We start from the raw sequence: 12,036 nt of genomic DNA, 5'->3' as shown, positions 1-12,036 counted from the left end.
ACACAACTATGTAGGGGTAATTAAATCATTCAGAACGTACATTTAAATTTAAATTTATATGGATAATGTGTAAGATGCTTTTTTATTCAGAAGGTTTTCCAGTGTTTTAACATAACATTTTACAGTGCATTTAAATGGGTAAAATATTGGTTCTGGTATTATCCAATTTACAGCAAAGTAGATCATATTTTCCATATAAAATGAAAACATTAATTTATTAATTTTCAAACTTTCCTGCTTAGGGGTCGCGGGTGACTGGAGCCCGGTGACAGGTCTGGTGAGAGTGAATAATACAGACAATTCACTGTGTGTTAACCCTGCAACGAGATGGCCATTTAATACAAAAATAGAGATTAACCAAATTCTAAAACGTGAACACAACCTATTGAAGATCAACTTACAACATTAAAAGCCCAAAGTGCTGCACAGCAAAGTGCCATCATACAAATATACAACAAATTAAAGTGAATAAACTATAATGACTCATCTCAGTTGGTGTTTATCAAGGATTTAAACTGCTCTAGAGTCTCAGCAGCTCTAAACATGCAGAGGCTGTTCCAGAGCCTGGGCCCCGCCACAGAGAATGCTCGGTCCCCTCTGCTTTTCAGCTTAGATGAGTTATAACGTTATTATGGAGTAACATTTTCCATCATTATAATTAACTACATCACCCTGATTAACAAGAGACGGGTCCCGGGCTGCTCGTGATCAGTTGCCCCAGTGGCATTAAAGGAAGGGTCAAACGCAGAGGAAATATTTCTCTACAGGAAGAATAAAGTCTAATATAATTTAATCTAATTTATGTGACTTGTGTTGTTGTTGTTGTTGTTGTTGTTGTTGTTTATGGCGGTTGGCATCCAAGTGTTGCATTACCGCCAGACTTTATTCCTCAGACTTTGTTATGTGACTTGTGTACACTTGTTAACACGACAACACTACAACAACCCGACAGCCGACGTCAACTACACGGACATCAAAAAGTTTAAGCAAAACGTCTCCCGCAGCCTGACTCCCAACCTGGCAACCCCGTAACCATGACAGCGACGCAGCGCCTGGAATTCACGTTAAGGCCAGAGCTTCGCAAAGTGTGTTCTCAAACAAGGTTTGTCATATCAATGAATGCACTATTGATCCATTTTACAAATGTATGGAAAACAGTGATGCAAATGTCATGCGCTAGTAACAGTAACCGGACAAAATTGAATTCTTTATTTGTTCTTTCCTAGATCTCTGACGATTTAAAGCATACGCGAAGAGAATGTGCGCATTTGATTCTTTTCCGCTTTGATCCCGTGGGTTTTGAAGACTGTCCTCCCGCCATAAAGTCTAAAGAATAAAGTAGATGGCGGTAAATGCACCTTTGCAGTTGGCTCCCTGTCGCCATTGAAAACAACAAAAACAACAACAACAAAAACAAAAACAACGACGACATAGACATAAACACAGTGGTATGAGTCACGTACAATGTTCGCCTAAAAAATAAAGCGTTTTTGTCAGGATTAAATTAAAATGAGTTACAAATTGTGCAAGTGGCTGAATAAGGAGCTGCGCCTCTCTCTAGTAGTTGGTAAGCTACTTAACCTGCATGAATCTACACTCAAAAACAATGAATGTTAATTTAAAATATAACATTAAACTCAAATGAGGATAGATTTATAAAGTTAATATCCACGTTATTATTTTTCCTTCCATATAGTTAGCCTTGCACAGGTGATTAAGTTAGTGCAGAAGTTGGATATGTATGACTTCCTGGTTTTAGGTGATATTTGTTGTTGATATTTTTAGGACTTTTGCCCATTCAAAAGTTATCATGTGGGTTTTTTTAATCGTTGGTAGATGCATTTATTTATTTTAGTAATGTACAGGTCTACTGTGTTATACCAGCATAACGTGATTCATCCATTTTGACACTGAGTTTCTTCACCAAATCTTAACAGAGCCAAAAACCTTTCCCAGAGATTTTTCTAATGGATACCTCATTGGAGAGATTCTGCATAAATATCGCCTGCAAACTGACTTTGATATGTTTAACAACGATAAGTAAGTACAGTAGTCATATGAACAATTACTTGGTGTGTCATAATGTTAATGTTGCTTTCAATCCAGCTATTTACACATAAAAATGACAGTTATTTGTTTTTGTTTTTTTTAAGTAACAAGTCTTCAAAGGCAAACAACTTCAGCCGCCTTAAGCCATCTTTACAGATGATCGGGATGTCAATTGATGAAACCACTGCCCAGGAGCTGATGGAGAGAAAGCCAGCTGTTGCCTCACATCTCATTTATGAGCTATATGTCGCATTGGAACAGAAAAAGAAAGGAGTCTTTGGAGGATCTGTTGCAGACATGATCCCAAATGCTCCATCTACACGTCTGCGCATGAAAGAGCAAATCCAGTACTGCAAGGTCTGTGGGTGATGTCTTAACGAAACGGAATTTGAACATTACTTACTGCTCTGTGCTCTCTTTCCATGTGTGCTGTTCAGAAGCTGCACAGTGGATTTGACTTTGAAGATATCAAACCTGGTCAATTTTCTCGGTACGTCCAGGACGAAGAACAACAATTCCACTTTAAATTGCTAGAGACCGATGCTGCTCAACAAAATAAACCTCTTTCATTCAAGGAAAAAACTAAAAGAAGAATGCGTTTGGTAATATATCATAGTGTTGTTTAACTTTTTTGATACGTACTGCTTGGTTGGTGCGTCCAACACTTGCTGCATTGTCGAACCAGCTATAGCATTAATTGTGATTTTTGTACAGAACACCACTGTTCAAGAAGCAAAGGTTCTAAAAAAGCAAGAAGAGCAACATAGAAGAGAAATACAGGCACAGGTACAACACTACTACACAATGCTTTATTAGAAAATATATCCAGCTAAGGGTTGGTGTTGGTGTTGGTGTTGGTGCCACATTTGCTCAGGTGGTGGTCGTCTATAACAGTGGTTCCCAAAAGGGGGGGGTGTGGGGGCGCGAATACGAGATAATTTTAAAGCGTAACATTAAATCTATTTCATCACTCTTTAAATTGAAAACAGTATGTATTAGTGAAATTGTGTGTGTGTGTGCGCGTGTGTGTGTGTGTTTGTTTGTGTGTGTGTGTGTGTGTGTGTGTGTTTTTCCAGATTCTCCAAAATGAAATTAAAAAGTTTGAAGAAAACAAAAGGAAGTTCGCTCTTTCTGCTTCAAGGTTTGATGAAAATGAAATACATTTAAATGTTTTGTTTGGTAGCAATAAATATGACACATTTACTGAAGAGCATAATTGAGTGTTTTAGTTAATCTTAACTCATTTATGTGTGATTCAAGTCTGATTTTCCATCTTTGCAGCAACTTTAACCTGGAAGAATCAAAGTCTGAAGCTATCAATGTTAAAGATATTGATTCCAAGCAGCCCATTGAGTACATTGAGCAGATCCGACATAGACTAAAGGAGGAATCATTCACTCAAAAACAGAGGGAGAAGAGAGCAGTTCTGTTTCTTATGGAACAGTCAAAAGCCCGACTAGCTGAGCAGGTGAATGCCACACGTATCCTTCCAGTCGTCATTTACTTTAGTCACTAATTCCGTTTTCCATGGTGTTGTTTTGGCCCAGGACGAATATATGGAGGAGTCCTTGGTGAAGCGTTTGACCCGACAGACCAAAATAGAGAAGCACTTTGTGGCACAGCTTCTCCAGGTCCGCGCACAGAAGGAAGTGTTCGTGAAGAATAACTTGATTCGACAGCAGCAGTTTGCAGAGAAGAGGGAGAAAGAATTTCAAGAGGCATTAGAGAGAGAAGCGGTAATGTGATCCCATAAAATATACACTACAACATATCATATGCTAATTTACATTTTATATGATTATGAATTTCCACAAAATTGCCTTTTGAGTTTTTAAATGAAATCCATCTGTATTAAATCATTTGAATCTTGTTCAAACGTAGGCCCTAGCCCGTCAGGAAAGACTTGCCCATGCAGCAGTGATCCAGAGCAAGCTGGGCATTTGTAATAAACTTTCTGCAGAGCGAAAACAGAAGAGATATTTTAAACACTTCAGCATCTGCAAAGAAATCCTGGGACAGATCGTGGACTTGGCCACTAAAGCTGGAGATTATCGTCTTCTCACCGACAGGTACAATGTCCAACAGTAAAGCCAACACACCATAGGATAGTAGGTTGTTGTAGTTCCTCATGTTTTTTTTTTTTTTTTTGTTAGCAAATACTGAGCTGGATGGGAGACTAAAATAAAATACAATTCAGCCAAAGCATTTGTTAGCATTTAATTTGGCTCGTATTGTAAAGCTTAGTCTCGATAACAAATATTGCTGAAAAATATGTCAATGAACAACAATTTGTATATTTTATACTACAATTACTCTAAACAGAATAATACCAGTAAATCCTTTGTAAATTAATTATATTGTAAGAAACATAACTAATATAAAATAAACTAAAAAGAATACACTACTAGTCTCTAATGAGTTATAGATATGTTACACTGCACTGCTCAAATGATAACCCTACTACAAAAGATAGGAAAAAGTATTGAGCCCTAAAAGCAATACTCATGATAATTTATTAAATGCAGAGTTGATATAGTAATTATTGACACCAACCTAGTGTGACACACAAGTTTTAAGAGGTTTATACAGCAACATTATATAAAAATATCAAACTAAGACAAGTCAAAAACAATATTGCTGGTCTGATATTTATCCTTTGTTTAGTCTTATCCCAGAGAAACAGATGAAAGAGTGGAAGGAGTTCCTGCTCTGTGGTCTTCCTCTTTATGAGAATGAAGAAGACAAGCAGATCGATCCTCTGGAGCTTCGTAAGCAGGACGAACTGAACAAACTCGACTTTGAAGAATACAAGGTTTGGATTTTTTATTTTGTCAATGAATGTCTTGAACACTTTATATAATATTTGCTTATATCTTTCCTTTTAGAATATGGTTGGTGAGTGGGCGTGGCCTGAAGACGCTCAACTGACTGAGAAACCACCAACTAACCGCAAGATTTTTGACCATATGATTGTGCAAATGAAGAACACTGTGCATCCACCTCCTTCCTTTCCTCACTTCATCTTCAAAGCCTGTCTCCTGGGAAAGTCCTGCTCAGGGAAGACCACTTGTTTGGATAAGATTGCACAAGGTAAACCACAAAGACCTTTAAAAAAAACACTGAACTTAATTTAATGGTTGCATTCATTTCCACACACAGCCCATGGTTTGTACGTCCTATCCACTGACAATCTGGTTGAGGAGGTGATCAATGTATATCACAGTAAATATAAGGTAAACCTAATGGATTGTTACAGGTTTTTATTGTTACATTTACTGACACCAAATACTAGACTAGAGCATACCTGTTTTTTTAGGATACAGATCAACAGTCAAGTCCTCCCGTCAAAGATGGTAGGTAATACTCAAATACATAAACGACCCAAGTGTCCTACTTCTACTAGCTTTACGTTTTATTTTCAGATCAAGATCCTACAGAGGAAGTTACAGACACTAAGGTGAGAGTTCAAAACATTCAAAAGTGTATACAAAAAGTACAATTTGTATTAATTTGCTCTCTTTCCAGTTAGCGAAATGGCCCTTGCTTGGGGAAGCTGCAAACAAAGTGATGACAGAAGGGAAAGCAGTCCCCGCTGAGCTACTGGTGGAAATTATAACAGAGACCATCAGGTAGGCTCGTACAGTAAATTGAACACATATGACTAACTTATAACATCAAATAGACGGTAGTTACGTCTCTGTATTAAAACAACAGACAACTTCCTGCTAACTCTGGCTGGATCCTGGATGGGTTTCCAGAGGACATCGTCCAGGCACATTTGCTGGAGAAAGCCCTCGGAGGTTCTGTCGAAGACGTTGGTGAAGTTAAACCTGGAGTCTCGGCTCCCGCTCTGGACTTGGTTTTGATTTTAGACGTTTCAAATGAATGTGTTGCATCACGAGCAGCAAAACAAACAGGTCTGTTCAAGTAATGGGTCTCATTTATGGGCCTAACACCTAACGTTTGATAAAACTCTCACTTTCTTGCTAGATGAGGACGACCTGGCTGTGATTTCAAGCAGGTAATATAAAATGGAGGCAATGTTTAAATAAATACAATAAAATATGAATAATTGTATTCAATTTCACTCTCCATTAAAGCTGTGCAGCATTTGAGGAAACATGGCCACAAGTGGAAGAATGGTTTGTGGGAAAACAGAGCATGTTGGTCCATGTGAATGCAGAAGTTGATGAGCAAGAGCTTTTCAAAGCAGTGGAGTCCATCATACAGCAAGTTAAGAAACCAATAGAAGGTAACTTTAAAGTATTATTTAATTTTAACTCTCAAATGATTTACACTGAACATGATCTCACCAGTTTTTAAAACACATTGGGCTAATATGAAGTCTTAAATGTTGATAAACCTCTTATAACAGCACAAAGTCCGATAGCAGCCTAAACGTAGAGCTGGGAGAACTCAAGATTGCTTACATTTTATTCTTGTTCGATACCCTGAACCTAATAAATCTAATGAATCTTGTGTTTGTTCACAAGGGCCTTTGGAGTCATCATCTAACCATGAACGCAGACCCTTTTTTGTTGATGAACCGCTTCCGCTTGTAAGAAAAGATTCTATTTACATAAGTTTAAGAAACACATTTTAAAGTATTTACTGTTGCTTTCATTCATAAGTCTCTCGTATTGGATTCACTTTCACACATAAATCAAACACACTTTGTAAACAGGGCCTTGCAGTAGCTTTCTGCCTCCATTGGGACACAGTCTGTGAATTATATGCAAATAAAGTAAAGGCAGTGCTTCAAAAGTTAAGGTTACAGCATACTGCCTTTGACCAGCACTACTTCAATTTGAGGTACTGAAATACAACATAATCGTCAATTCTTTCCAAGTGATTTGTTATTGTTTTTCACTCATCTAAGACCTAAATATTCTTTTGCAGAGATGAATTTAAAGTTTATATGAACCGCCCAGACCCAAAGAAAGATTTGATTTCACACTGGCAGAAGGATTACAACAAAAGTCTTCATGTGATGCAAGACGAGGCCAAACTTCAGCAAAGACTAGACGTAAGACTCATGTTGATGAAACATTATGAGGCAAAAAAATGTTTCAATAACACTGCGATTTTTTGGGACAGGACCTACTTGAAGAACTATGGCATGTCAGTGATAAATGTAGAGAAGAAAATGAGCAGAAGGTGGCTCATGTAAAAGAGAATGAGAGTCTGGTGGACTACACAAATGATTTACTGCAACACCACTCAACACTCATACAGGTTTAATAAACATTTCCCCACACATCTATCTAGTCAATTGTGGCAATATAGTTGCCATTACAGTTGATCTACATGTTTTAGATGTAATTTATAGATGTGCTTGTTATTGAAGGTGGAAGTAGAGCGATTTCAGGACACACTTGGTATTTTCAAAACCTTCTATCCGAGCGTGTGCAAACAGACAATCCCTGGCAATGATCAGAAAAAAAGGTAAGATATGTTCGATAAACAAGTTGACATATGCATTTTATATATAAAGTATGCATTGTTCAACATTAAAATGTCCTTCAACTTTAAGCATGAAAAAAACACATGGAAGGACTAAGCATGCTAAGGTAATTCATCAATATTTAAATCATTCTAATAAATACTTATTAAGATAATTGTTGGTTTTGTTATTATACCTTTTTTTGGTTTGTATTTTTAAGGCACCATTACTTACCTGTATCTGTGACGCTGAAGAAGCATACACATGCATAAGCAATTTGGTATTGCTCTGTTGAAATAACACATTTAGACAATATGTTGGATCAAGACTGTTTGTAATTTGTATATGTTTTTATTCTGTTTAGATATCAGCAGAAGTCATGCTGTTCAATACAGAGGCAAAGGACAAAGAAGAGATGAATCCTTGTCCGAGCACAGACAGAAATAGTAAATGCCGTTTCAAATTAATTACTATAAAACATTATTTTGGCCTCTACGAATTGCCCTTTGGTTTACTTTGCATTGTTTTAGGTTTCCCTGCTTCAAATCAGGGTTCAGACCATGAACAAGCTGATTCAGATGTTTCTGAAACTGCAATTATTGACACCACGGTTCAGAATAGTGTATATGATGAATATTTAGCAGCACTACATCAAGAAGGTAAAATAACTATGAATTGTTCTTATCATGTTGGCTTATTTTCATCAGTGTGTGTTTTCTAGGGGATGCTACAAAGGCGCGCATAGCTCTAATAAAAGCCCACAGTTTTAAAATGCAGAATTCCCTCCAGAGCAGAGCTGATCTAGTGCTTAATACTATGGAGGAGTTTGTAAAAGAACAGTTTATTGCAGAAATGAAGAGGTTTGTGGTGCAGTTCTAGTATGTGTGGTAACATTCCTTATTTGGTAAAAAGGAAATTGAAATTATTAGCTATGTTATTGTGTATGATTTTCACAGTATTGACCAGGTGGCAGAAGCAGTGCGCCACCACATGGAGTCTGATCCTAAACTCCAGAATGGGCTTGATCTGGCAAGTACTTTATGTTGAACAGTCAATACAGTATATCATTTTATTTTAGTCTGTTGTGTTTTCCTAAACAGATCTCTACTTATTTTTTTCAGACTCTGAACAGCAATTCTGGGGTTGTACCACTTGTTACACAGTGTAAAATCAAATTTGACCAGGAATAAATTTAAATGTGACTATACACGTATGAATGTGGCATTATTTGGTGTGTCTTTAGTCCACAGGAGGGCACTCTTGTACAAAAGCCTATCTTAAAAAAACATTATTTCCTAGGAACGGTGCCAAATGTAATGTGTCAATACACTGAATTAATCACCAAATCGTACAGTTAGCCACATTTTTGATGTGATTTTGGTGTGATGCCAGATATGACTACTTTCTACTTACCTTTTTTGCAACATTCTGTAAATATAGTTAAATCTTGTGAACTGAACTTGAACCACTAGTTTAAAATATCCAATTCAAATTAATATAATTCTTGATTAGGACAACCTACCAAAAGTGTGAATAGTTTGTCTTCCAAACTTCAAACTCATATTAGAGAGAGCTAAAAAGAGACGAGCTAAAAATTATTTTAAAAAGTCACTGATCTTCAAGGAAGAAAAAATCCCACTCACATTGGTCAGTAGACCTTCATCATACCTGATATATGTGTTAACATCTCTGAATGTATCATAATACTGATGAAGATCGACTGACCAAAACGTACCCAATAAATTGGATCAAGAGAGGGAAGCTCAGCACTTACTCCAACGCACCTGTCGCCTACTTAGGTGTGCAGAGCCCTTCCCATAGCACAAAATGTTACTGTTCAAAATGTAAATGACAGAAATGTAAGTAATGGGGTAAAAGTCTGGTGATAGTAAATATACTAGCTGACTTGCACGGCTGCAGAGTCAAATAAGGTCTGTGAACGTAAAAGGAGTTATCTTGAAGTTTTGTGGCCTTCGTGGATCCACCCCTTTAGTGCAGATAAGCCCTAAACACATTTCGGACACAATCTTAACCTTGAACGACCCACAATTTTGTATAATAGATTTATATAAAATATATGTAAAATTAAGATAAAATAATAATTGTAGGACACAAACAATAAAATACAAATATGTAAAATTAAGATAAAATAATAATTGTAGGACACAAACAATAAAATACAACAATATTGATGACATTCATATCAAGTCAGTTTGTCCATCTATGATACAATACATACAGTACAGCTTGATACATTTTATATTTATTCTCTTGTGTTTATATGTATGTTCTTGATCAGTATATAGGTTATTGTGTGTGATTACGCACTGCTGATTATGTTTATTTGTAATATTTTATGGTATTATGGTATAGTATGATGATAATGTTCAATTTCTACCTATTGTGTGTGTGTGTGTGTATATGTATATATATATATATATATATATATATATATATATATATATATATATATATATATATGTAAACAGCTTTCAAATTCAATTTCAAATTTGAGGTTCAAAAATATTCTCAGGGATTTATCTCTCTCAAACTGCTTCAAATTCTGGAGCCCATCCAAGTGCCACACGACATATCTCCTTGGGGTAATGGGTGTGCCAGGCTCCCTGTCTTGTATAAAAACCCCTTCTCAAATGCCTCTGAATCTAATTCAGAAGCTCTCCAATCAATCAAGATGAGTCTCAACGCCAAGGATAAGGCTGTAGTCAAGGCCTTCTGGGCCAAGATCTCGAGCAAGGCTGACGACATTGGTGCCGATTCCCTGTCCAGGTAAAACCTTTTTGAACATAATTTAGTACTGTATGATTCAACAATGTGGACTGATCAAATGTATTTCTTTTTTGTACTAGGCTGATCGCAACATACCCTCAGACCAAGACCTACTTCGCTCACTGGAAGGATGTTACCCCAGCCTCTCCTCAGGTGAAGAAGCATGGAAGGACTATTATGGGTGGAGTGGCTTTAGCCGTGGCCAATATCGATGACCTGACTACTGGTCTCTTGAGCCTGAGCGAGCTGCATGCCTTCACCCTGCGTGTCGACCCCGTCAACTTCAAGGTACTATGTTTTTTTATGTTGGCACATACATACCCATTACACTGTTTATATGAGTATTCATGAGTTTTAGTAGCACCTTTTGAACATGACAAGGAAATACTACTATAATGCTTATAAGCAAAAAACTGAAATCCACATATGACTACAGCTCTCCTAATAAGCAACTATTTTTGCCATTTCCACAATCCAGCTTTGCATAGTACTTATTACTATTTTTATATGACTATCATACTACTATTATTGCTATACAACTACTGCGATAATTAATAATAAAAAAGTTATCAATATTATAATTTAAGTATGTTAATTATATATTCAAGATTAATTTATTTATATTTTTCTTACTTTTGTCAAGTTTAAATACTTTATGTACATTACAAAATATATGAAATGATTGTTGATCAATTGCTCGAGAGAAAAAAACAAACAAGTACTAAATCAATTATTACTACCATTGCTATTACTGCTACTGATATGATCACATAATGGTTTAATTTGACACATAATTCTAGCCAAATTCTATGATTTTTTTTATAAATTATTATACTTTATGGCTGATCAAGTTGAAAATGTTATATTGGCTTCTATTTTTTTTAATTATCGTGTGCATCAAGTGTCGTTTTGGGAACTAATATATCTGTGGGGACTATTTTGCTATACTATTGTTAGTCCTGCTCACGACATATATCTGGGAAGTACGCCGTCTTCTCTTTAGACATTACATAATCCTCCCCACATATTTACCCCACAACTTTATCCTAAAGTGCCTTGAATAATTATAACGGCAGCATTTTGTTGAAAAAATAAATACACTTGACTCACACACTTTATTATTTCAGCTCCTGGGCCACTGCCTCATGATTGTCTTTGCTATGAACTTTCCTGATGACTTCCCCCCTGAGACCCATGTGGCTGTTGACAAGTTCATCCAGGCTTTGGCCCGTGCCCTGGCTGAGAAGTACAGATAAACTGGAGAAGGCAGCTGCAGATATCAATACTCTGAATGTCATAAAATAAATAAGCAAATGAAAATATGTATTTTTCTCTCTTTTTTCAGTGGTTTATTGTTAGAAGTAGTTGTAAGTGTTAGAGCCTATTTCAGAATATATTTCCTATGATACATTTCTGTTTACTGTTTCATTGTTTAATTGAATTACAAGGCAATACAGAAGAAGACTGCTTACAATTTAAAGATGCACTATGTAACTTTTCTGGTGGAAGGTCCCCTGCCTGCTTGTCTCCATGGAAATTTTATTGCTTTGCCTGAAACGTGCCACCATATGGCACATTAAACTTCTCTATCTCCATGGAAACAAGCAGGTGACCGCACCAGGCTAAGTTACAGATAAGATGTGAAAAGACAACCCTGCTCAATTGCACATTTTGGTATTTTTGAGAAATAACACACCTATAATTGAATAAATTCAAAATAGATTTAAACTTTAGTTTAATTCCATTCTTTGGAACAT

At 36.4% G+C, this 12,036-nt stretch overlaps 2 protein-coding genes and 1 long non-coding RNA gene across 3 annotated transcripts; all 3 read left to right on the top strand.

Annotated features, from left to right (window-relative positions):
- Window positions 1–1,465: 1,465 nt before the first annotated feature.
- On the top strand, window positions 1,466–7,911 carry LOC140358796 (sperm flagellar protein 2-like). The gene is made up of 23 exons (XM_072443845.1): window positions 1,466–1,567; window positions 1,938–2,040; window positions 2,154–2,406; window positions 2,487–2,651; window positions 3,126–3,190; window positions 3,310–3,517; window positions 3,597–3,785; window positions 3,931–4,118; window positions 4,714–4,861; window positions 4,935–5,139; window positions 5,209–5,282; window positions 5,366–5,402; window positions 5,472–5,506; window positions 5,575–5,678; window positions 5,764–5,966; window positions 6,040–6,070; window positions 6,150–6,301; window positions 6,543–6,607; window positions 6,734–6,861; window positions 6,949–7,075; window positions 7,147–7,284; window positions 7,397–7,494; window positions 7,857–7,911. The coding sequence occupies exons 1-23, from the start codon at window positions 1,510–1,512 to the stop codon at window positions 7,909–7,911; spliced, it is 2,829 nt and encodes a 942-aa protein (XP_072299946.1). The 5' UTR covers window positions 1,466–1,509.
- Window positions 7,912–8,028: 117 nt separating this feature from the next.
- On the top strand, window positions 8,029–8,535 carry LOC140358309 (uncharacterized). Its single transcript, XR_011926704.1, has 3 exons — window positions 8,029–8,151; window positions 8,214–8,352; window positions 8,449–8,535. It is a non-coding gene; the product is annotated as an uncharacterized lncRNA (long non-coding RNA).
- Window positions 8,536–10,021: 1,486 nt separating this feature from the next.
- Window positions 10,022–11,599, top strand: LOC140358312 (hemoglobin embryonic subunit alpha-like). The gene is made up of 3 exons (XM_072443070.1): window positions 10,022–10,279; window positions 10,360–10,567; window positions 11,407–11,599. Exons 1-3 carry the CDS (start codon window positions 10,185–10,187, stop codon window positions 11,533–11,535), a joined length of 432 nt encoding a protein of 143 aa, XP_072299171.1. The 5' UTR covers window positions 10,022–10,184; the 3' UTR covers window positions 11,536–11,599.
- Window positions 11,600–12,036: the final 437 nt, after the last annotated feature.

This window comes from Eucyclogobius newberryi, unplaced genomic scaffold (genome assembly GCF_026437365.1).
Source record: "Eucyclogobius newberryi isolate DKJ021-1_F unplaced genomic scaffold, fEucNew1.0.hap1 SCAF_13, whole genome shotgun sequence".
Classification (NCBI taxonomy): Eukaryota; Metazoa; Chordata; class Actinopteri; order Gobiiformes; family Gobiidae; genus Eucyclogobius; species Eucyclogobius newberryi.
The sequence above is the reverse complement of the archived record's forward strand: the minus strand, read 5'-3'. Positions and strand labels throughout refer to the sequence as shown.

What these genes read in the sequence shown, in the direction of transcription:
- LOC140358796 (XM_072443845.1), top strand. Translation starts at nt 1,510, where the DNA reads ATGAGTTACAAATTGTGCAAGTGGCTGAATAAGGAGCTGCGCCTCTCT. An exon ending in ATTATAACAGAGACCATCAG is followed by an intron (nt 5,679 to 5,763) that starts GTAGGCTCGTAC and finishes TTAAAACAACAG; the next exon opens with ACAACTTCCTGCTAACTCTG. An exon ending in AACTTCAGCAAAGACTAGAC is followed by an intron (nt 7,076 to 7,146) that starts GTAAGACTCATG and finishes TTTTTGGGACAG; the next exon opens with GACCTACTTGAAGAACTATG.
- LOC140358312 (XM_072443070.1), top strand. Translation starts at nt 10,185, where the DNA reads ATGAGTCTCAACGCCAAGGATAAGGCTGTAGTCAAGGCCTTCTGGGCC. An exon ending in GGTGCCGATTCCCTGTCCAG is followed by an intron (nt 10,280 to 10,359) that starts GTAAAACCTTTT and finishes TTTTTGTACTAG; the next exon opens with GCTGATCGCAACATACCCTC. An exon ending in TCGACCCCGTCAACTTCAAG is followed by an intron (nt 10,568 to 11,406) that starts GTACTATGTTTT and finishes TTATTATTTCAG; the next exon opens with CTCCTGGGCCACTGCCTCAT.